Source organism: Podarcis raffonei, chromosome 2, assembly GCF_027172205.1.
Source record: "Podarcis raffonei isolate rPodRaf1 chromosome 2, rPodRaf1.pri, whole genome shotgun sequence".
Taxonomy (NCBI): Eukaryota; Metazoa; Chordata; class Lepidosauria; order Squamata; family Lacertidae; genus Podarcis; species Podarcis raffonei.
In genome coordinates, this window is record NC_070603.1 from 43,416,603 (window position 1) to 43,440,440 (window position 23,838).

At 42.7% G+C, this 23,838-nt stretch overlaps 2 protein-coding genes across 5 annotated transcripts; both read left to right on the top strand.

The window, feature by feature from the left end:
* Positions 1-7,004: 7,004 nt before the first annotated feature.
* On the top strand, positions 7,005-9,731 carry LOC128409590 (resistin-like beta). The gene is made up of 3 exons (XM_053380172.1): positions 7,005-7,207; positions 9,041-9,118; positions 9,442-9,731. Exons 1-3 carry the CDS (start codon positions 7,084-7,086, stop codon positions 9,576-9,578), a joined length of 339 nt encoding a protein of 112 aa, XP_053236147.1. The 5' UTR covers positions 7,005-7,083; the 3' UTR covers positions 9,579-9,731.
* A 1,464-nt stretch (positions 9,732-11,195) lies between these two features.
* Positions 11,196-21,933, top strand: LOC128407653 (resistin-like). 4 transcript variants are annotated; one of them, XM_053376285.1, is made up of 4 exons: positions 11,196-11,393; positions 19,710-19,849; positions 20,850-20,927; positions 21,735-21,933. In XM_053376285.1, exons 1-4 carry the CDS (start codon positions 11,377-11,379, stop codon positions 21,869-21,871), a joined length of 372 nt encoding a protein of 123 aa, XP_053232260.1. In that variant the 5' UTR covers positions 11,196-11,376; the 3' UTR covers positions 21,872-21,933. The 4 variants fall into 4 exon arrangements, with proteins under 4 accessions (XP_053232260.1, XP_053232261.1, XP_053232263.1 ...); XM_053376286.1 differs by having other exon boundaries at positions 11,198-11,374; XM_053376288.1 differs by lacking the exon at positions 11,196-11,393 and adding an exon at positions 12,690-12,842.
* The last annotated feature ends 1,905 nt before the right edge of the window (positions 21,934-23,838 follow it).

Genomic DNA, 23,838 nt, shown 5'->3' on the forward strand with positions numbered 1-23,838 from the left:
TGGCAACATAAATGAAGAAATGATTAAAGACCAATTGTTTTGGAAACCTTCCAAACTTCAAGGGAAACCCTTAATGGAAAGGCAGCTTACTTTGAATGTAGCTGTTGAAATAGCAAGAGGGCTGAGAATACTCTTCACTGTGCCAAATCCAGTGCCGGATTTATGTATAGGTTAAGTAGGCTGAAGCCTAGGGCCTCTAAATCTAGGGGGCCTCGCCAGCCTGCCCGCTCCCCAATGCCGCAGTCTCCCCTCTCCCAAAATTGCAAACCCAAGACTTCATGTGAGGGCAGGACAACTCAGGCCCAGCAACGATTAGACTGAGGGCTAGCTAGTGGGGTCCAATTTGAAGCAGTGGGGCACAACTTGATTTTTTTCTTTTGTAGGGCCCCAGTTCACAGCCAAAGTCTGCAAAATCTTATAGATATAAATAAAATCCATCTAGATTGCACTGGTGCAGGGGCCCCCTTAGGAGTGGCCCACGGGGCCCCAATTGCCTTAAGGTCAGCCCTGATGAGACTGTGCAGGGGTTGGACTGACAAGCCCTGCATCTTCTAGGTCCCTGGTGTTACCATTCAGAGTACAGAGTCAAGGACTTGTTATGGAAATAAAGGGAGGGCACTTATTGGAAATCAGTTTTGTAAACTCTTCCCCCCCAAACCCCAAGACAATGAGCCCAGTCACCTTTTATTCACAGTTGCATAAGCACTACACTACAGCATGGCCATAAACTTGTACGTTCAACTGCTGAAATATACACCCAATATGTAGCAATGGAGATTTATGTTACTGCTTTATGAATGAACACTGTGTTTTATGAATGGACTCTATTTTGTGAATTACCTAAGAGCCACCAACAGGGAGCTCTAGAATCTGACAGCTAACCAATTGGGTACTACCAAACAGCGACCCCTATTGCTGAAAGCAGGTAACCAGCAGGGAATGCTTCAGCTCAGCCTTTGCACTGTTGACTGAACATTCCCTGCTGTGCAGTTAATAGAGAAAGCTCGTAAATTGTATCCCTTCTAGCATCCTGGCCAACTCTATTACGTTGGTGTAAACCCTGGTGCACCAGAAGCACAGAATAGCAACAAATAAAATCCGCTCATACGTCCACAACTGATAAGACTTGTCAACCAGTTCTTCCAAAGTCTTCCTAAATGATAAAGCTCCAAAATACAGGCCAAAAGAGATATTGGAAGAGCAAGGCATACAATGGGCACCACCAGTGAAAAGGCCCTGCTCCGTGTAACTCCTGCCCTGTCATTTGATAAAGTGCCCACTTGCCCTCCTTCTTGACATGGAATAGTCTCTGTTGGAGTCTCCAGGTCCAATACAAAGACCATAAGAATGGAGAGCAGGGACCTTGAAGTTCCCAACAGCTGTTAAGCAAGCAAGCAAGCACACAGGTCACCTTTGTCACAGTCAGGATGTCTATGTTCTGGCCAGGCCTGCACCCAATCTTGTTTTTGTACAATCCTGTTTGTCCTCAGTAACCAAAATTATAGTATCAACATATACAAACAGAAAAGTTGTTTTCCTTCATTTGCAAGGAATCGTACAAAATAAAGTGGCACTAATAAAGAAAAGTTCCAGGGTGGCAAGAGAAAGCAAACTAAAAATGCTTTTGCAGTTCATCAAAACTATCCAGCAATATCAAATTATAGGAAAACTGGTGCCTCCTTCCCAAATCCCAGGAAGCTTCTGCCCAGCTTAGGGAGGCACAGTGTTCTGACAGGGTCCAAGAACCTGCCTGCCACCTTCCTAAAGCCCACTCAGCTTTGGGAAGAAGGCTGGAGGGCTCTAGCATCCTATGCTTTTGTAGCTAGGGGGTGCTCTTAATCCATCATTTTCAAAACACAGGTATCCTCAACAGCATAGAGTGCCTTTTACAGCTTACATTTATTTGTTGAATTTATATCTTGCCTTTACAGCCCAAACACATCCACATTTTAAAAAAGTATTCTAAAATAGCTAAAATATTCTAAAAGCAGTTTCAGTTAAAAACATTCTAAAAACATTATTTTGCTTAATGATCTGAGGGTTGCAAGGAACAGTATTCTGCGGACACGAAATGTGAACTCCTGAAAGAATGATGGAGGCATATGGCATTCCACAAACGGGGAACAACCATTGATTGCAAAGGCCCTGTTATGTGCCACAAGTCAGTGCCAACTCAGATCATAGAGTCTGGGGGTGCTTGATGTTCAGAAGGCACAATTTTAGGTATTTGGGTCCCAAGCCATTTCGGGCTTTATGTGCTGGTGGGAATATCTTGAATTGGGTTTGTTATCTCACTGGCAGCCAATTCAGTGCTTTCAGGACTGGTGACACATGATTCCACCAGGCTGCCTCACTTACCAATTCAGTAGACACATTGTACACTAGTGCAGCCTCTGGACCATCTTCAATGGCAGCCGCAAGAAAAACGCATTATAGTAGATCAGACAGAAAGTCACTAGACCTTAGTATAAACATCCTGCTCCTAAGAGTTGCAAAAATATCATTATATCTAATCTTTGTGTTCACCAGCAAACATTAATTATCACCCTCTCGTAAGCAGGAACCAGACGCCACATAGACAATGAATTTTTTTTTGTGGTACACCTATTATTCAGGAACTACAGAAATGTGGCCTTCCCATAATTAAGCATGTCCGCCCCCCAATACTTCAAATCTATTTCAGTAAACACAATGGTAAGCTACCAGGAATGACAATAGTTCAAAAAACTTAGGCATTACATTATTCACTCTCTCAGGAAGCCCTATTAGTTAGCATGAAACTTTATTTTTCAATGGTTAGTCAGCTCACAGCTCCAACAGGACCTCCTCTTTGCTCCTCAGGGATCTCAAAGATCAACCCTGCACTTTGCTGGACCACAGACCAAAGGAACAGGTGAGAGACACTGTTACCTTGCTGGCACAAAATCCTGAAGGTGAGAACTTAACTCTCAGAGAGCTATGATCCCTGATTTTGCATTCCACTTGCCCAACTTCGGGCTCAACCCTATGACCCTGAAATTAAGAGTATCATTCTCTGCTAAGCTACATATCTGTTTGCAACTACAGTGGTACCTCGGGTTAAGTACTTAATTCATTCCAGAGGTCCGTTCTTAACCTGAAACTGCTCTTAACCTGAAGCACCACTTTAGCTAACGGGGCCTCCTACTGCCGCCACGCCACCGGAGCACAATTTCTGTTCTCATCCTGAAGCAAAGTTCTTAACCTGAAGCACTATTTCTGGGTTAGCGGAGTCTGTAACCTGAAGCGTATGTAACCTGAGGTTACCACTGTAGAGAGGTGGAAAGTGAACTGTGCTTATTTGACTGTACCTTTTGCTGCCATGGGAGGAAAGTTGTGTATGCTGTTGACCATTCCTATGTTTAACCTTCTTCATAACAATTATTTAAAAAATTTCTTTTTAGTAAACTTTAAACCTTTAATCTTAAAATTTGGGGGTCTCCATTGATTCAGCACCCACATCTAAAAGTCCAGTTCCACACCACCTTGGAGGTCCTTGGGGGAGACCCAGGGATGGTTTTAGGCTGTGTGGTGGAAGGTAGCCTTGTAGGAAATTAAATCCTTTCACCTGGTAGCAGTAAAGTTTTAAAGGGAAGGGTGTGCAATCAGAGGTGGACACTCCGTCCTAGCCAGAACTCCCTTCTGCACATGGCTCAGGTCCCAGGGTGCAGCTGGGGAGCTGTCATCCCTGCTTGTGTTGTGCTGTGTAGTTGCCTCTCAAGGTGACAATAATGCAATAACACTGGGAAGCTTTGCATAACTAATAAAGTGGAACGAAGCATGGACAATCCAGTATAAATCCACCACTAAGACAATAATATTTTGTCAATGACATAGTACAAAATACACCTGTAAAAAGACTCCCACCAGTCTGTAGGGACCCCCAATATATCTAAATGTCACTGATTTTATTACTCTTGCCAGAAACACGACCATCTGACTGGTTTTTATCTTTGTAGCTGGGCTTAGTTTTGTTGGAATGGTTGTTCAGATATTTAATTTGTGTCTATCTTAGGGTTGGATTTGATCTATTGATGGGTTGATTTCATTGACTATAAAAACGGTTTTATTGTATGGTTTAATTCTCACTGTTTTCCTTTGTATGTCTCCAGGATATTTATGATAAATAAATACACCATAGTGCACATGCCACCCTTTTCAAATATCTACAGGTACACTTCAATGTGTCTGGTGTTCAGCCTCCACCCTATTGTAAAACACCACTGTAAATGGACAGCTGAGAAGTGGAAGCTGTTTGCACAGTCGTTGCTGTTTTGCATAAAAAATCTTTGAAGTAGCTTTATATCACTAAAAGCTTTCAGCAGTAAGGATGCCCCAACCCCTAACGTTAACCAGGAAATATTGTGATAACATTGTACAACGGGGTGTTCTAGGGGGTGTCCCTATTGTGGACAGGTTGTATATGTGCACCTTTGGGGCAGAGGAGTAAAATGTTTTGAAAGGTGAAACCAGTCAGGTGGGCGTGTTTGCAAAACTGTACTTAAAGCGGGGGTAGTTTAGTTGGTGAATGAAACTTCTGGAAGGAAAATTGTGCTTTTGAAGGTACGTGGCTTTTGACAAAGTAATGATGAAAAATAACAGTAGGCAGGCTTTTATATCTTCTGGATTCATATTCCAAGTAAGGCTATCAACAGATTAATCCTGTACATTAATGTCTTAAGATATATATTGATAATTCTTGCTCATAAATGATCTGATTAATAGCTTATCTCTAATAGACTTAATTAATTAATTACCAATTAAACCCTCAGTAGAGACAATGTTTTGAGAAGGCTGAGGGAAGTATCTGTATTGGTATTCATAGCGGTTTCTTTTGACTCTGCTGCAGATTCAAATTGAGTTGGGTTAGGAATGTCATCTTAATTGCACTTCAAGGACCTTAGTTTCAATTAACTTTTTAAAAAAAAAAACCAACCTGGTGGTGATTATAGATAATAATTAAGCTATACCATGGGATTGATCACCACCTTCTGCAAGTTAATTGATTCCCTCCTTCTCCAAGGTGTTTTTATTTTTCTGAAGGACAAACTACACATAACACGCAAAATGCCCTCCATCTTCCTTTCTCCCTTCCTGATCCCAGATGCCCATTTATCCTGGGACATACACTTCTGGAATTCCACTGGGATAGAAATCAGAGTTAAAACAGCCAGTGGGGGGAAAAGTTTCATATGGCCTTCGGCATGGAGGTTGTGCGCTGAAAGCCCTATATTTTTCTGTATATAGAAAATGAAAACCTTGATCCTGTCTTTCACACATTGACATGTAACATGTAGCTTGCCCCAGATGTATCAGCATATGCTATCTGTAGTATTGGTTGGGAGGTTCAGGCCACATTCATACCATATATTTAAAGCACGATGATATCCCTTTAAACAGTTACTGCATCCTCCAGACAATTCTGGGAGTTGTAGTTAAGGGTGCTGAGAGTTGTTAGGACATCCCTATTTCCCTCCCAGGGCCACAATTCCTAGAGTGGTGTAAGAATCAACCCGTCTTTGCAGGCAACCCTAGTCATTGTAGCTCTGTGAGGACAATAGAGGTCTCTTAGTAACTCTCAGTACCACATTAGCTATATACCCATCCATGACCAACAGTACTTCTGTCTTAGAATCATAGAATCATAGAGTTGGAAGAGACCACAAGGGCCATCGAGTCCAACCCCCTGCCAAGCAGGAAACACCATCAGAGCACTCCTGACATATGGTTGTCAAGCCTCTGCTCAAAGACCTCCAAAGAAGGAGACTCCACCACACTCCTCGGCAGCAAATTCCACTGTCGAACAGCTCTTACTGTCAGGAAGTTCTTATCTGAATGAAGTTCTTATCTGAATGAAGTTCCGCTCAGTTGCTTACAGCCACCAGGTAGTTCAGGTTTTCAGCCATGGGTCAAATTTGTGCAATTCTCCACCTCTCCCCAGTGCAACATTTCAAAAAGAAGCTGAGTCTTGCTCAAGTGACTCGGAGAGACTTATGGCATAAATGAAATAGTGATGGTGACTTATAAACTTAGATGTCTTCTAGTGACCATGTCATTGGTGCAGGTTTGCTGACACTGTGTGTCCTGCATGAAAAGAAACACACCTAAAGAAAATCCCCAAACAGATTCTCTGACAGTGCTCAGCCTCAGCGAGCTTAGCACCAGCACTGGAAAATGTCAGGGTCAGTATTGCAGCCTACCAAGGACAGAGAACAGTCACAGGAAGTCCTAAATCAGACAGCAGTGCCTCCCACCCTCCCTTGACTGGAAGCAGAGGTGAAAAAGGGAAGAGTGGGAATTCTCTCTGCAGTGGCACCAAGAATCCTGGGGGCCTTACATTTCCTTTATGGGGAACATTGCAGCACCCACGTGGCCTCTGTAATACAAAAAGTAATAGGCCTCATGACCGCATACTGGTATCTTCAGTTGGTTCCAGTAAATACATTGTTCCTACATGGGTGGCGCTGTGGGTTAAACCACAGAGCCTAGGGTTTGCCGATCAGAATGTGGGCGGTTCGAATCCTCGCGACGGGATGAGCTCCTGTTGCTCGGTCCCTGCTCCTGCCAACCTAGCAGTTCGAAAGCACGTCAGAGTGCAAGTAGATAAATAGGTACCGCTCCGGCGGGAAGGTAAACGGCGTTTCCGTGCGCTGCTCTGGTTCGCCAGAAGCGGCTTAGTCATGCTGGCCACATGACCCGGAAGCTGTACGCCGGCTCCCTTGGCCAGTAAAGCAAGATGGGCGCCGCAACCCCAGAGTCGTCCACAACTGGACCTAACTGTCAGGAGTCCCTTTACCTTTACGTCTTCTTATGACTCAACTCTTACTTTCTGGTTAGACTGTGATGCTGATAATCCCAAGGTTGCAGGTTTGATCGCCATATGGGATGACTGCATATTCTTGTATTGCAGGGGCTGGACTAGATGATCCTCAGGGTCTCTTCCAACTCTATGATTCTACTTCCTCATGCTTTTCCTCCAAATTTTGCTATTTGTGACATGGCAGAGTATGCAACAGCTGGATTTTTTTTATTTTTTTTAATCTGTACAGGAAATTCTTCACCAGCATGATGAAATTCACCATATTCCTGATCTTTGCTGTGGTGTTTCCTGCAAAATATGCAAGTCCTCAGTCATGTGTTATCGATACTCTGATTGATGGGAAGATCCAGGCAGCAATTGATTCCAAAGGTATTTGGATCCCAGGCCCCTTTATGATGCTTGAAAATCTGTTCCCCATTACCATTCTAAGATTCCCAGGTTCTTCCAGGATTGTCTGCTTCTAATAATAATGTTGAATGCTTCATTTGGAGATTATTGTATCACCTAAGTTTTACCCACTGTAAGGTAAAAAGGGGCATGAACCGTAAACCCATTACCCATACCAGAAAAATCCTTCCATTTTTCCTAGATTAAATTCACTCCAGTTTGGTAAAGTTAGCTTTACCTTGATTCATAGATGTGATTTCTCATTGGAAAGTGTCTGGAGATGCTGCAGTTCAGAGTTGTTGTTGTTTTTTGTTATTCTGCTGCATTAAAGAATTTATGTTAGCTCTACAGTGGTACCTCTGGTTACGTACTTAATTCATTCTGGAGGTCTGTTCTTAACCTGAAACTGTTCTTAACCTGAAGCACCACTTTAGCTAATGGGGCCTTCTGCTGCCACCACACCGCCAGAGCACGATTTCTGTTCTCATCCTGAAGCAAAGTTCTTAAGCCGAGGTACTACTTCTGGGTTAGAGGAGTTTGTAACCTGAAGTGTATGTAACCTGAAGCGTATGTAACCACTGTAATTGTGATCTTTTATTAGAGATCACACCAGACAAGAGTTTCAAAAAGCATGGGGGAAATGCAGAGAATACTTCACAAAACAGTGCCCTAAAATATATACCTGGACTTGTTTCGATTAATGTCTGCAGCAGACTTTGTGGATATTTAAGTTATAATTAGAAAAATCTTAATAATTATTCATAAAGGAAACAGTTTATAAGAAATAAATAAGAAGGCTAGATACAGGATAAAGGAAGTCTTTTATTTAGTTGTTTGTATTGTTAAGCTCACTGTATGTTATGTTCACGTTTAATGAGGGTGGATTGTGTACTGGGGTGGGGTGTTTATGTTATGTTGTAAATATTCCAATAAAAATTATTTAAAAAAAGAAAAGAATTTATGTTAGGATAGCTGGCATTTTCTGTAATGCATAGTTAAGAGTCCAATGGAGAAATAACAGCTAATGCTTTGATTTAAGTGAGTTTAAAATGCAAAATTGAACATATTGTACTAATTTTGAAAATTGGTTGGCAAATTGTTGTTGTTTTTCTTTCAGTTGTAAAACACACAATGGTGGTGTAGGGAAAACAGAAATGTTAATTGTTTGCTTTACAGCTGAAGTGGCACATAATTTAATTTTAATTTGCTTTAAATCAAGGGAAGAGAAAGTGGCAGCACTAATGTTTAGCCTTGTTTTCTTGTGGCTCAGATGGAGAATCTGGGGAGACACTCATTTCTGCTCCCAATCTTTGTGTAGACAGACAAAAAAACAATTAGTAATTTTGTTAACAAGGAGCAACCAAGAGGGTTAAAAAAAAAGTTTTCAGACTAGGAGATGCCTGTCATAACTTTTCTCTTGCCCTGAGAATCCTTAAGAGATGTGAACTGAACAGTTCTCGATTGTGTGAAAGATTTTGCATCTTCAGGAGCTACTGATATATAGCATGCACAAGCAATTCAGAGAGATTCATGTGACAAATGCAATATGGAAATCAATCTTGCATCTTTGAGGGAGTAGGATGATTTTTTAGCTATGGGGTCAAGCATACAAGTCTTCTCTTGGAGGGCAGGGAATATACTTCAAATGTATGGGGTGTATACAGCCTCAGAATGAATAGTATGTTGCTTGTAGCTATCTAAATAGCAGCAAGAACAAAGAAAGCTATCTAAATAGCAGCAAGAACAAAGAAAGCTTTTCTATTTGAGCAATGATGGCATGCAGTAGAACCCTAATCCTCCTGTCTTTATTTACAGTGCACTCAATTCTAGCAAAGAGACGGCTGATTTGCACAACCGCATTTTCTCATGGTGCTAATGCCTACTGTCCTTCAGGTAAGACATATTTTGCGGAGAAGAGCAGAGACTGGGAGGGTATTAGGAGCAGGGACATGGAGGACAGGAAAATGACTTATTCTGTGGGTAGCAGCTAAACACATCCCTATGGATCTCTGCTTGCTTTGTTTGGTCATGCGTATGAAATCCAAGGTCATGGCTGAGGGAAACTGGTTGGGTGTCTAAAACTGTGGCATTAGCACAGCAGCACCAAGGACTTGCACCTCCTCTGTGATGGTGTCTGATCAGGTGGATATCCTCCACATCATGGGGATAAAAGTGCTCTGCTGCCTGTTTCTCTAACTTCTCTTTTCTACTCCCAGGGTACCTGGCCACTGGATGTGCCTGTGGAATGGCTTGTGGTTCCTGGGATATACGTGGCGATGCTACCTGTCACTGCCAGTGTGCCAACATTGACTGGACTTCTGCCCGGTGCTGCAAAGTGGCCATTGTTGGCTGATTTCTCCCCAGCTCCCTGTTGACTCCAGCTTCTATGCTCAATAAACTCGCTTCTATGATTTTATGAACATTCTTGTGGATTAGTTTGTTTGTTTTTAATGTATCTGGAGTGGCAGCTGTTGAGAGATGTCAGAAATCCATCTTCTTCTACTTCCTGGTGTGAAAAGTTCACAAGGGTTAAAGGAAAATATTGTGATTATTGTTATGTACTGAAGTTCTCACCCTGGGCCAGCAGGGGGATACTGTAGATAGTTTTCACTCAGGTCCACATATGCAAATAAGGGATTGAAAGTGACATTCAGTTACAGAAAGTTGTTACAGTTGCGTTGTAGTGGAGCTCTATATAAGCAGGCTGGCTGAACCCTTCAGTTCAGTCCTGTTCTGGCCTGTGAATAAACAAGAGCTGTTTGAAGAATCGCTGTGTTGTCTGATATGTTCACCCACAACTTAACTACTACTACTATTATTATTATTATTATTATTATTATTATTATTATTATTATTATACCCTGCCCATCTGGTTGGGTTTCCCCAGCTTCCTGCAGCCAATCAGAAGCCATGCCTGGTTTCTGAACGTTTTGGAAGTCAAACGGACTTCCGGAACGGATTCCGTTCAGCTTCCAAGGTACGACTTATTATCTGAAAGGATGCACATTTAACACAGCAAAGTCAGCTAAAACAAAATCTTAAGTATTTCAAAAGAAAACATTACTAAAGGAAGTCAAATATAAAATGTACATTTAAAACAGCATAATTAGCAATATAATAAAATAAAATAATATCATAAGCATAGAAGATATCAGCTGCTGTTGCTGCCAATTCTGCCAATGGTGGTTCCTGGTGGCTGTGGAAGTTCAGGCTCAGTGACCTGGGTCTGTATTAAGGGACAGCCAAGATGGTCTCTGGTCTCTCCGGCAGCTTCAGCTTTTGTAAGAATGACATTGGGGAAGCATTGCAGAACAAATAAGCAGTATAAATCCACCACTAATTCACTATTTTTGTGTCAATGACATGTTGCAGAATACACCCACAAAAATCTGCACCGGTCTGGAGCGGTCCTCAATACACCTCTCAGTGTCACTGATTTAATTTGATTATACTCTTGGCAGAATCATGACAATTTGACTGGTTTTTTGCTATTGTAGCTGGGCTGAGTTTTGTTCAATTAGTTTAGGGTTGCCATATTTCAAAAAGTGAAAATCCGGCAAAGTTGTTGAGCAGAATCTCCAAAAGTTGAACATAGATGACCACAATGCACCTCCCACCCTTTCAAATACCTCCATGTGTCCCACGTTCTGCCTCTACCTTCCTGTAAAACACCTTTGTAAACACTAAGAACTTTCTTCAAATGCTGGTTTCCCGGAAGCTGTTTGCACCACCTTTGCTGTTTTGCATAGAAGAACAGTGCTCCTGTTGTTTGCAAATTTGTATTGAATAGCAAGGCTCTCATTTTTATGATGGATCGCAAGAGTGGTAGGTCCAGGGGGAAACCCCTGGAATGTCCTAATTCCATGGCTACTTGCCACATTCCTTTAAAGCAGTAGAGTTTCACAACCAAGAGTTTTGGACAAAAAGCATGCTCTGTCTCTCTGACCTTTGCTTTGTGAGCTAAACAAGGAAACGTTGTGAGAACATTGTGCAAGGTGGTGTTCTGGACAGCACCTGGGGGTGAGGGGGTGTAAAATGTTTTGAAAAGGTAAACCAATTGGATTAGAGATTTTGCAGCTCAGCTGTATTTAAAGGGGAGCAGTTTGCTCAGTGAATGAAACTTCTTGAAAGAAATTCATGTTTTTGAAGGTATGTGCTTTCTGACAAGGTAAGGGTATTTGACAAGGTATTATGTATGGTAGGTGGGATTTTGTATCTTCTGAGTACATAGCCTAAGTAAGGCTCTCAACAGAAGCTTGTCAAACATTAATGCTTTATAATATATATTGTTAACTCTTGCTCATAAATGACTGATTGATTAATTAATAGCTTATCTCTAGTGGACCCAATCAATGAATTTCCTATTGAATCCTCAGTAGAGGTCACATTTTGAAAGCACTGAATGAAATATCTTTTGACTCTGCTGCAGATTCTAATTGCATACCTTCCAAGTGTCCCAATTTTCCAGAGACAGTCCCAGAATTATAGAAGCAATCCCAATTTCTGATTTGATCACAGAATGTCCTGGTTTTCCTTTTTCCTCCCCTCCATGTTTTGGAGAACAATTAAATGTGGTGTGTGTGTGTAGGAGCAAAAACAGAATCCTATTTATATGGAAAATAAAATACCTGCACCAGATGAAGCTGGCGTACAAAGCCATGAACATGAACAATCCACTTTACATTCTATAATTGCAATGCTTCACCAGCCAGCCATTTCTTGGGAAACAAAGGGAGTGTTTATTCCTTTATTGTAAATGAAGCCTTACATTGTCTACTCAGAAGTAAGTCCTGTTTTCAATGGAGCTTACTCCCAGGTAACTGGGTAAAGACTGAGTTGCCTTACCTGGCCATACTAAGCATTTTTACTCAGAACTGAGGGAAGTTTTTAATGTTTGAAGTTTTATTGTGTTTTTAATTTTCTGTTGGCAGCCACCCAGAGTAGATGGGGCAACCCAGTAAGATGGGTGGCATAGAATTATTATTATTATTATTATTATTATTATTATTATTATTATTATTATTATTTATTGAGTTCAGTAGATTTATTCACTGGTATGTTCCAGATTATTTTCACAGTTTCTACTATTAGTAGTAGTAGTAGTAGTAGTATGATGATGATGATGATTATTATTATCCACAGTGCTCTTTTTCTAGAAAAAGAAGTGCTGGAGCTCACCATGAATTCCTCCCTTGTTCTCTACCAGCAACATCTTTCCATCTTCCCACCCACCCACTTTCCCCTCTGCTTTCCCCATATATATATATATATATATATATCTCCCAGACAGAGACAGAGTGCTTGAGGAAGGGTTGTGTGAAACTTGGAAGCTAAACCACCTCTTCATAATAGCCTCTATCCAGGTAACCACAAACAACCCAGCAGCAGCAATACAGACCAATGGAAGTTTTCAGACTCCATTTAGGAGCAGTCTCACATTGAGTGTGCTTCAATAGGTGCAGTCTGGAGGCTATTAGTGCATGAATTACAGTGTGACTACGCCTGTCTTCTCCAGGAAGTTGTACCAGGCAGCTGAAGAAAAGTAAGGCACCCTTGCCACTTTTGCACCACATTACAGAGCACTCCAAACTGCCAACTGGTATCTTAAGGTGGGGAGGTGGGTTTCTACTGTAGCACCCTGCTTGTGGTTAACGCTTAGCTGGAATGAAATATTCAACGCAGCAATAGAGAAATTAAAATAATAATTTATTTGTCGGACAAATAAATAAGAGGCACAGTGGTATATGGTTACCAAGCTCTGGCCTGGCCTCCTGCCATTATGGCCAGCACTTATATTCCCTCAGCTCAGCCCCCTTGCTCCTCCTTTGGCTGCCTCTGTCCAATCAGCCTGGTTAAAATTCCTATTGGCTGTTTGCTAGAACCAATCATAAAAGATACACCCATTTCCTATTACCTTTTATGGGAGACAAAGAGCTATATTTCCTTCTATTTATAAATGGCAAATAAGTAGTCATATATCTTACATTTACCTCGACCAGGCACCTTAATTACCAGATAACCTTTTGCCCTAGACTAGGCGCCTTAACTAACATTTCATCTTTTGCCCTAGACTAGGCGCCTTAACTAACATTTCATCTTCCCACACATTATCAATGAAATATCTCCTTCTTTGGAGGTCATTAAGCAGAGACTGACAACCATATGTCAGGAGTGCTCCGATGATGCTTTTCTTGCTTGGCAGGGGTCTGGACTCGATGGCCCTTGTGGTCTCTTCCAACTCTTCTATGATTCTATGATTTCTTACTTTCTAAATCCTTTGCATAATTACATTTAAGCCAATATATTTCATAACATATATAGTTTTTTTAGAAGAAAGGGAACTTAGTAAAAGCTAAGCTAAATTCTAAATTCTAAAGATTCAAAGCAGTTTCAGAGAGAAGCCTCTTCCCTAGCCAGCTGCTGTTTGTATTAGCTCTTGCCCTTTTAACCTTGGGAAGATGTGGCTCAAGTTTAATGGGAGGCACAATAATTATTGTGTTTTTGCAACCTTGATTGTATTCTATAATTTGTATGGTCAGTGTGACCTTTTGTTCCCAGCCTGTAATTTCCTTTTACAACCCTGAGACACTGCTATAGATCAGGGGGGCCCTTGATCAAGAAGATAAACAGCTGCCAGAGTATGGTTTCTGCCTGGCATGAGAGATACAAACATTTACAAATATATTTCTTTAAGGTCATTTTTAGAATACAGGAATCTGATCAAAATATAAGCCTTGATTAAAAATGCAGGCTATGATCAGATGCCTCATTCCCCCCTTTCAAGCTCAAGGACCTTCCCAAGTGTCCTTGATAGCTTGACCTTCATCATATTCCTGAGGTAAAGCTCTGTATAGGGCCATGATATGAGGTAGAGTTTCATTTGAAATCATCTTGCTAATTGTACTTCTAAAACATGAAATGATACATGGCACCATACACAAAACCATTACTACTACCGTCAAGAAAAACAAGCAAGACAATAGTATCCCTTTGAGTCATCCCATATCCCATCCTTCCCTTGTTTGTACTGGGACATGTGCTATATTCTCCATCTTTGTGGCCAACACACGGATTGCCTCACCATTATCAGAAATGTTAAAGCAACAGGCATTCCCTGTCAAGTTCAAGACTCCACATAGGCCTCCCTGCCTGGCAAGTACATAATCCATTCCCATTTTCAGCTGCAAAATGGCGGCTCTACTTTCATCCAACTGTTGTGCAATAAGTCTCAAACTCTGGGCCGTTGCATTGGTTACAAGTTCCACTACTGCTTGCAATCGAATTATTCTGTTTAGATTATAAATAGGATCCCGAGCCCCTTGTATGAGCTCATCAGGATTCCAGGAGGCAGGTTCATAATAGGCTATAATGCGCTCTGGTGGCCAATCATCAGTATCGCTCCAACTTTGGGTACTTCCTCCTGCTATATGAGAAATATCAGCGTTTCTTCGTGTACGCTTGGCTGAACTAGTGGGCATAATCCACATTGGTGGTAATACCCATCCCAGGAAACAAGTCCCACTCCATTTGGAAGGGAGTTTCTTGTATGCCCATTCTCCACATATCCACCACAACCATCGGGTCTGAGGTTTTTGGTATGTGGAGTGCATAAGGCGAAATATCAAAAGGGGTACAGAGTTCACAGTGCAGTAAGTTAGATTGCCTTTTTCTGTCACAGTTATGTTCCACACCATTTTCCATGCATGAATAAAAGGAGGTGCACAGGGCAAGGTATTCCGAGTTCGATAGGTAGTACCGTTTGCCCAGGTTTGACTATTCTTAATATAATCCCAAGTATAGTGGCAATGAGAAGAGCCTATCATGGTAGAATCAGCTGCCTCTGATAATTTATGTACACAGAATTCCCCTTGTACAGGTATAACTCGTATTGGTTTAGTTGAGTTCCATCCGGGGAAATTCTGTACTTCTGTTTGGTGTGGCATTTCGCTTACCATACCAATGGCATTTAATGGAATTGGTAATAAGGGCATACCTCCCTCTGAATCATCTGGCCCAAGAGAGCAAACAAGGCAATTGGTCCTATTTGTAACATTGGCTACCATCTCAGCTAAGCCTACCCACATATTGTGGTCATGGCGGAATCCATATTTAGCAAATTTGCTCAAATTCAAGGACCCTTCCCCTTCCCAAGGGATCAGGATTAATAATAAAATCATGTTGATGTCTAGTATATGCATTCCTTCCACAAAAGATTACCTTATTGTGATAACAAAAAAATATTAGCCCCAATATAATTCCTCCAGTGACAGAAATGGGGAACCACCAAGACCAAAACATATATCCCGAGGATCCCCAATGAGTAATATCTCTGATAATTGTTCCACAGGGGGGGGGGGCAGTCAATCAATTGTATAAGAGAATCTTCCCGTTCACAATCGCTGGTTCAGACGCTCCTCAAGCTTCAGGCGTGCGCAGGTCAGCCAGCTCCCAGGTTGTGGCTGCAGCAGGCCAGTCGTCTAATGTTGCCCGTGACCTAGCCCGTTCCCCGTAGGGCTAGATACAGGGGTTTTTTGGAGAGAGTCAGTTTTAAAGGATTAGAGGGGTCACCTTTGCACGTCCAACTGCCTTCGGACTTCTTCAAACGGGAGTGATGAATCCAGGGGGTCACCTCAGCTACCTCCACCGCTGTTGGAGTAGAGAGCAAGACGGTGTAAGCTCCACGCCACTTAGGTGCAAGTGGATCGCGTTTCCACTCTTTCACCCATACGCTATCGCCAGCCTGGAACTGATGAATCGGCTCGGCAATGCTGCACGGCGTGCGCTCGAGGGCCCACCTGTTAAGATAAACAACAACAACAAAAACACGGAAGAGAGACAAAAACACGGGAGAGAGATTGCACTTGTCCCTGTTTCACATGGTCTCCTATTTGTTTGAGGTCAGCTGGAATATCCTGAACAAAGGAGGGTGGCCTCCCATACAGGAGCGCAAAAGGTGACAACTTAAGTCTTTTGTGGGTGCACACTGAACACAAAACAGTGTTATGGGTAACACATCACTGCTGTGGCCAGCATTACCATCTTTTCTTTCTGCCACTTCTTCTTCTCTTGTTTCTCAGCCTCATCCCTATTCCGATAAACTCGACGTGCAATGGCCATAATTTGGCTCATCAGCATCCCTTCCCATCCTTCTGATTTCTGAATTTTCTTACGAATGTCAGAAGCGCACTGGGCCACAAATGTAGCAGTAATCATTCTGCTGTTTTCAGGGGCTTCAGGGTCAAAAGGAGTCCATATACGATAGGCTTCCTGCAGCCTCTCTAAAAAGTCTCCCGGACTCTCATTTGGTTTCTGTTCTACTTCTGAGACTTTAGACATATTAGTGGGCTTCTGGCATGCCCTGCGGAAACCTTGCACAAGCGTCTGGCGGTAGGTGGTAAGCCTGGCCAGGTGCGAAGTTCGAGGTGGCCGTGGTCTGGGTTGCCCGTTAACCAGCACAGGCTCCTCAAGTGCATCAAATACTCTTCTAAGAGGGGCTACTACGTGACCTTTCTCTTCGCTTTGCTCTAGGGGCCTCAAATCATAGGGGATGGTATCTGTCCCAAGGCGTTCTTTTAGCAGCTTTATACGCCTTGCTATATTGCTTGCTGACCGATCAAGGTCTCCCTGTAACTCCTGTAATAATTCTCTAGGACTTGGGTGTACAGGGGTTTGGGGTGGGCAATTGGTTGTTCCACTAAAGGAGACTGTAGATGGAGTTCTACTGGGACTCACAGGTGGAATAACCACTTCTGCTTGGGCTTTATTATAGGACTCCAAGGCCTCCTGAAGATATTTATCATAATCTATCAAGGAATCAAGTTCTGTGACTCCACCCCCATTATTCATTCCACTTTCTTGCCTTGGGGTTACAACTGGTGGAGTATTTGGATTAGGCTCCCTTCGATGTGGAGCATAGGGTGGAGGTGGAAGCACCTCTTCCTCTGGTCCCTCAAAAATGGGTTTGAGTTTATTTGGCAAGATTCCTTTCCTAGCTTCGGCTTTTACAGCCAATAATTTGCATCGTTGGACTTTGCATTCCCTTATCCATGGAGGATTTTTATTTAATGTGCTCAGCCAAGAATCTATATATGAAAATTGTTCTGGGCACCCTCCAGTTTCTTTGGCGATATTAGACCAAAGTTTGCTTACTAAATTTATATCAAAGGTTCCCTGAGATGGCCATTCAGTATTTTGTTTCGGCCACTCTAATTCACATAACGTTCTCAAGCGCTCTGGCGTCATTTTGACTCCATATGCTCCTGAGAAGGCTTTCTTAAAATTATTTAACATACATTCAAGAGGTGTATTTCCCCCCTTTGAACCTCCAACTCCCATTATATGGGCCTGTGAAGTATCCACTCAGTCACTCACACACTCGCCTTACTGAGAAACGAAGTAGTACCCACTCCACACTTACAGATTGTACTTTCTCACACATACAATGCGCTGGATACTTCACCACACTCTACCTCCCAACCTTTTCCCTTTTCCCTACATCAGATCACCATCTGATGTACCCAGCCATGTAGCGTACTCAGTTTCCCCTTACTGAGACGCAGAAGTTTGATCAGGACTTCTCTTCCTCCTAATTAATTGGAGGGCCAAAACCCTTTAGTGCACTTACCCTTAGCTGGTCCCCAGTTTATTTCTCTGGTTACCCCCGGTCCGTCGCCGTCGGTGGGCAGGGTATCAGACAGACGAGACTTCTGCGTTCCCCTGGAAAAATGTTCCAGTGCGCGCTGGGTAAGCAGTCAGTGGTCCTCCCTCTTGTACCCTGCCCAGTAAGGCGAAGGGGCTGCGTTCCAGCAGACCACTTATCCGAGTCACAGAGGCACCATAAAATGTAGCACCCTGCTTGTGGTTAACGCTTAGCTGGAATGAAATATTCAACGCAGCAATAGAGAAATTAAAATAATAATTTATTTGTCGGACAAATAAATAAGAGGCACAGTGGTATATGGTTACCAAGCTCTGGCCTGGCCTCCTGCCATTATGGCCAGCACTTATATTCCCTCAGCTCAGCCCCCTTGCTCCTCCTTTGGCTGCCTCTGTCCAATCAGCCTGGTTAAAATTCCTATTGGCTGTTTGCTAGAACCAATCATAAAAGATACACCCATTTCCTATTACCTTTTATGGGAGACAAAGAGCTATATTTCCTTCTATTTATAAATGGCAAATAAGTAGTCATATATCTTACATTTACCTCGACCAGGCACCTTAATTACCAGATAACCTTTTGCCCTAGACTAGGCGCCTTAACTAACATTTCATCTTTTGCCCTAGACTAGGCGCCTTAACTAACATTTCATCTTCCCACACATTATCAATGAAATATCTCCTTCTTTGGAGGTCATTAAGCAGAGACTGACAACCATATGTCAGGAGTGCTCCGATGATGCTTTTCTTGCTTGGCAGGGGTCTGGACTCGATGGCCCTTGTGGTCTCTTCCAACTCTTCTATGATTCTATGATTTCTTACTTTCTAAATCCTTTGCATAATTACATTTAAGCCAATATATTTCATAACATATATAGTTTTTTTTAGAAGAAAGGGAACTTAGTAAAAGCTAAGCTAAATTCTAAATTCTAAAGATTCAAAGCAGTTTCAGAGAGAAGCCTCTTCCCTAGCCAGCTGCTGTTTGTATTAGCTCTTGCCCTTTTAACCTTGGGAAGATGTGGCTCAAGTTTAATGGGAGGCACAATAATTATTGTGTTTTTGCAACCTTGATTGTATTCTATAATTTGTATGGTCAGTGTGACCTTTTGTTCCCAGCCTGTAATTTCCTTTTACAACCCTGAGACACTGCTATAGATCAGGGGGGCCCTTGATCAAGAAGATAAACAGCTGCCAGAGTATGGTTTCTGCCTGGCATGAGAGATACAAACATTTACAAATATATTTCTTTAAGGTCATTTTTAGAATACAGGAATCTGATCAAAATATAAGCCTTGATTAAAAATGCAGGCTATGATCAGATGCCTCACTACCTCATCTCACACTGGCTATATACAACACTGAGCAAAAGATTCCAGCACTGCAGGGGGTTGGACTAGATAGATGATTGTTTTGGTGGTCTCTCCCAACTATACAATTCTATGGTGCATAAAGGAAACCTACCTTTCAGTCATCAGACAGTTCAGGGTATCAGCCCCTTTGCTGACAGAGCCTGTATTGCAGCCCACCGAGCACAGAGGGCAGGCACAGGAAGTCCTAAGACAGACAGCCAAGCAGTGCCCCTACCCTCCAATCTCTGGAAGCACCAAGAATCCTGGAGGCCTCATATTTCCTGTATGTGATTGGCTACAGTGAGGCTTCTGCCTTTGTAATATGAAAAAAGGCCTCAAGGCCTCAAACTGGAATCTTCAGTTGGTCCAAACAAATATATTGCTCCTGTGTCTTCTTATGATTCTATTTCTACTTGTAATCCTTGCCCTCTGGATTCTGCGATTCCTGACAAGGCGGCTGCATTTTTTAATCTCTGCAGGACGTTCTGCAACAGCATGATGAAATTTGCCATATTCCTGTTCTTTGCTGCATTGATTCCTGCAAAGTATGCAAGTGCTCAGGCATGTGTTATCGAGAGTCTGATTAATGAGAAGGTCCAGGCAGCAGTCGATTCCAAAGGTATTTGGATCTGAGTGCCCTTTATGATGCTGGAAACTCTGGGCCCTATTGTCATTCTATGATTCCCAGTTTCTTCTGGGTCTGCATCCAAGATATGGGAACTCTGGGCTGTTGGCTCACCAAACTGTTGCTGGGAAGAGGGATTGATTGTTAAACCAGTCTAGACATGGTAGCTCTGTGAAGGAACTAGAACGCCACCATTTGTAACTGGGCAGCTTACAGTTAAGACTAAACATGTCTACTCAGAAGTTAGTTGTATTGAATTCAGTTGTGTTTACTCCCAAGGTGAATGGAGTTAAGGTTGCAGCTTTGTATTTTAAAGAACAACCCCATTTTGAATTGGGAAAGTCAGCACCTCACAGTGCAATCCTAACTATTAGGATTTGGAAGTAAATTCTCTATTTAGAAGTAAATCCAATGGTTCCAACTCCCAAGTTAATTGCATTAGGAATGCAGCTTTAGCTAGGGGAGCAAAAGCAAGGATCCACCTCCACCCAACTTTCCAGTGACTCTCCTAGGTAAACCAGTTTACCACCCATGAACTGCAGAGGCACACAGACAGAGAGAAAAGCACCTATGCAACTACCAGCACTCTGAGAGAAGCTCTGCTCTGAACTTAAAAAGAGGGAGAATGTCAGCTCTTTGTCAGCGATAATTCCACAGCAAAATGAGATTTTTGTGGCCTGGAGAGGCATAACTCACAGAAGCTTGAGTGAGATTTCCGTTTTGTGCTATATACTTATACCATACATTTAAATCACATTCCCCATCCCAAAGAATCCTGGGACTTGTAGTTTACATCTCACAGAGCTACAGTTCCCAGCACTCTTAACAAACCCCAGTTCCAAGGATTCTTTTATGGGCAAATATGCATTAAATGTATGGTGTGTACATAGCCTCAGAATGAAGCCTCTGTTTCCTGTAACTGTCTAAATTGCACAATTAACCAAGTTTTCTATTTGATTCAGTGTAACTCTGATCCTCCTGTCTCTTCTTGCAGTGTCCTCAATCCTCGCGAAGGCTCAGCTGACTTGCACAAGCACTTCTGCACGTGGTGCTGATGTCTCCTGCCCTTCAGGTGAGACATATTGCTAGGAGAGAACAGACAGGGAGAAAATCCAGAGCAGAAAGACTGAGGCCAAGGGAGCAAGGAGAGAACTAATTTCCATGGAACTCTGTAGACATGAGTATAAAATATAAGCTTATAGCTGAGGGAAGCTGGTTGGGTTGCTTAGCTGGATTATTAGCACAACAGTGCCATATGTTGGGTGGGAGATAAATATAGATCACCCATGTGGGTTAATTAATAAAAGATGTGAGGTAATTAATAAGAGATGTGGGGTAATTAATAAACGATCCCTAGATCCAAAGTGCGGGGCTAAACACGCTCCAGTAAGAGAGCCCCAGCAGAGTTTAAAAGACACAAAATGTGCAGCAACAGTGAAGTTTTAGGAATAGAGACCTTCTAATTTCCTGTTTAGTCCACTTACATGTTTTACTTACAAACTTCAAAGGTCTTATTCAGGAGCTATTTCATGCAGCAGCAGGAAAGGCACAGGCAGAAAATTCTTAGGTTACAAAATACAGGAAAATACAGGAAAAAAGCCCAGACATGTTGACTGGTTGGCTTCACATTGTAGAAGAGAGTAAACAAAGGAAGTTTCACTTTCTTCTTCACCGGAGGTGCGCGGGTGTGACCTGAGTCTGGGAATACAATTTTGTGGTCTTAACCCCTTAAGCTTGATAGTTATATTTGACTGCAATATCCCACACTGAGCACTTGCACCTCCACTGTGATGGTGTCTGATCAGGTGGATATCCTCCACATCATGGGGATTAAAGTGCTCCCTTGCCTGTTTCTCTAACTTCTCTCTTCCACTCCCAGGGTACCTGGCCACTGGATGTGCCTGTGGAATGGCTTGTGGTTCCTGGGATATCCGTGCTGATACTGCCTGTCACTGCCAGTGTGCCAGAATTGACTGGACTGCTGCCCGCTGCTGCAAAGTGGCCATTGTTGGCTGATATCTCCCCAGCTCCCTGTTGACTCCAGCTTCTATGCTCAATAAACATGCACGTTTAATTTTCTCATGCTCAAGTATTTTCTTTGAATGTATCTGGAGTGGCAGCTGCCCAGAGATGAGAAACTGGGAACAGAGGAAGCTGCTGCCTTACACAGAATTACCAAGAGTTCATCGAGCTTGTCTACGTTGGCTAGCAGAGGCTCTCCAGGGTTTCAAGCAGGGAGTCTTGCCCAGCTCTTCCTGCAGGTGCTTGAGATAAAACCTGGGAACTTCTGCTTAAAATGAGGTGCTGTAACCAGTGAGCATCCATCTGCCTTTCCACCGCAGATTGCGGAGTCAGTGTGGTCAGTGCTGCCACTCAAATGTCAAGGACTAGCAGGGCTCCCTGTAGTGGCTGGAAGAGGTAGTGGCACCAGAGCTTGATCCAGGGGGAAGGGAGAGCAATTTATATGGTTTTGTGCCTTCCACAAGGCACTAGCCAGAGCTGGAGGATGCGGAGAGGTCTGGGCTGTAGTTTTTTATTTTGTCAATAGAGAATTAAACTACCAGCTGTTGGTCCTCTTGTGGTCAGGACATCAAGACTCCTAAGAGGCTTTGACTCTCTTCTGTTTGTGCCTGCTGCATCACGCTTGCATTGTGGAATCACACAATTCTACTTTGTCAGTACCAAAGTACAGTGGTACCTCAGGTTAAGTACTTAACTCAATCCGGAGGTCCGTTCTTAACCTGAAACTGTTCTTAACCTGAAGCACCACTTTAGCTAATGGAGCCTCCCACTTCTGCTGTGCCGCCGGAGCCCAATTTCTGTTCTTATCCTGAAGCAAAGTTCTTAACCTGAAGCACTATTTCTGGGTTAGCAGAGTATGTAACCTGAAGCGTTTGTAACCCAAGGTACCACTGTACATACTATATATGGGAAGGGAGAAAGACATTAGAAAGGCAGTAACTTGTTGACACAGGGTGGGGTGGATTGGCAGTGCTTTACATAGCTTCTGCCTGGTGGCAGCAAAGGTCTCATGGGAACAGGGGGCAAGCAGAGGGTACTACAAGGGATCGGGTGGTGTTATGGTCTACACAACTGAGCCTCTTGGACTTGCCAATCCAAAGGTTGGCAGTACTAATCCCCACTATGGGGTGAGCTTCCATTGCTCTGTCCCAACTCCTGCCAACCTAGCAGTTTGAAAGCAAGCCAGTGCAAGTAGATAAATAGGTACCACTGTGGCGGGAAGGTAAATGGCGTTTCCATGTGCTCTGGTTTACGTCATGGTGTTCCATTGTGCCAGAAGTGGTTTAGTCATGCTGGCCACATGACCCAGAAAGCTGTCTGTGGACAAACGCCGGCTCCCTCGGCCTGAAAAGCGAGATGAGCGCCGCAACCCTATAGTCACCTTTGAATGGACTTAACCGTCCAGGGATCCTTTACATTTACCTTTACCTTTACAAGGTGTGCACCTGAACCCAGCACTCACCTGTATTCCTATGCACATTCCAAAGAACTTTAGGATCTTTTACTGGATTTAAAAGACTCATCCATTATGAATGTGTTTTTAGCCTCAACCTTATGCCCCAAGAGGCTCATACGCCAAAGGAATAAACAACGCTTGGTTTATTACATGAAATGAAAATGACAGGGTATATGGATGCCACTTTCAAACAGCAAAGTTACAATATAAGCAGGCAGCAAATCACACAGCATACACACCTTAAATCTAAAAGAGCGAGGTAACTCCATGAAAATGTCAACTCCTTTTTCATTTTCATATATAGTTAACATGTTCTATATCATTTTAAAGATAATCTTCAAAAGCTTCATGATCTGGCAAACAGTTTTTCAAAAGGGCACTTTACATCTGAGTAAAGCAACAAGAAGCATGACGTGCAAGATGGCTCGGATTTTCTCTGTTTTCTTCCCCTAAAGTTCAGTTAAAGACCTCTTCAAGAAAATAGATAATAGGTTAATTGCATTGA

Bases quoted from the DNA above. Each gene is read 5' to 3' on its own strand.
- LOC128409590 (XM_053380172.1), top strand. From the start codon at position 7,084: ATGATGAAATTCACCATATTCCTGATCTTTGCTGTGGTGTTTCCTGCA. The intron at 7,208-9,040 runs GTATTTGGATCC...CTTTATTTACAG, and splicing joins GGCAGCAATTGATTCCAAAG to TGCACTCAATTCTAGCAAAG. The intron at 9,119-9,441 runs GTAAGACATATT...TTCTACTCCCAG, and splicing joins TAATGCCTACTGTCCTTCAG to GGTACCTGGCCACTGGATGT.
- LOC128407653 (XM_053376285.1), top strand. The intron at 19,850-20,849 runs GTATTTGGATCT...CTCTTCTTGCAG, and splicing joins GGCAGCAGTCGATTCCAAAG to TGTCCTCAATCCTCGCGAAG. The intron at 20,928-21,734 runs GTGAGACATATT...TTCCACTCCCAG, and splicing joins TGATGTCTCCTGCCCTTCAG to GGTACCTGGCCACTGGATGT.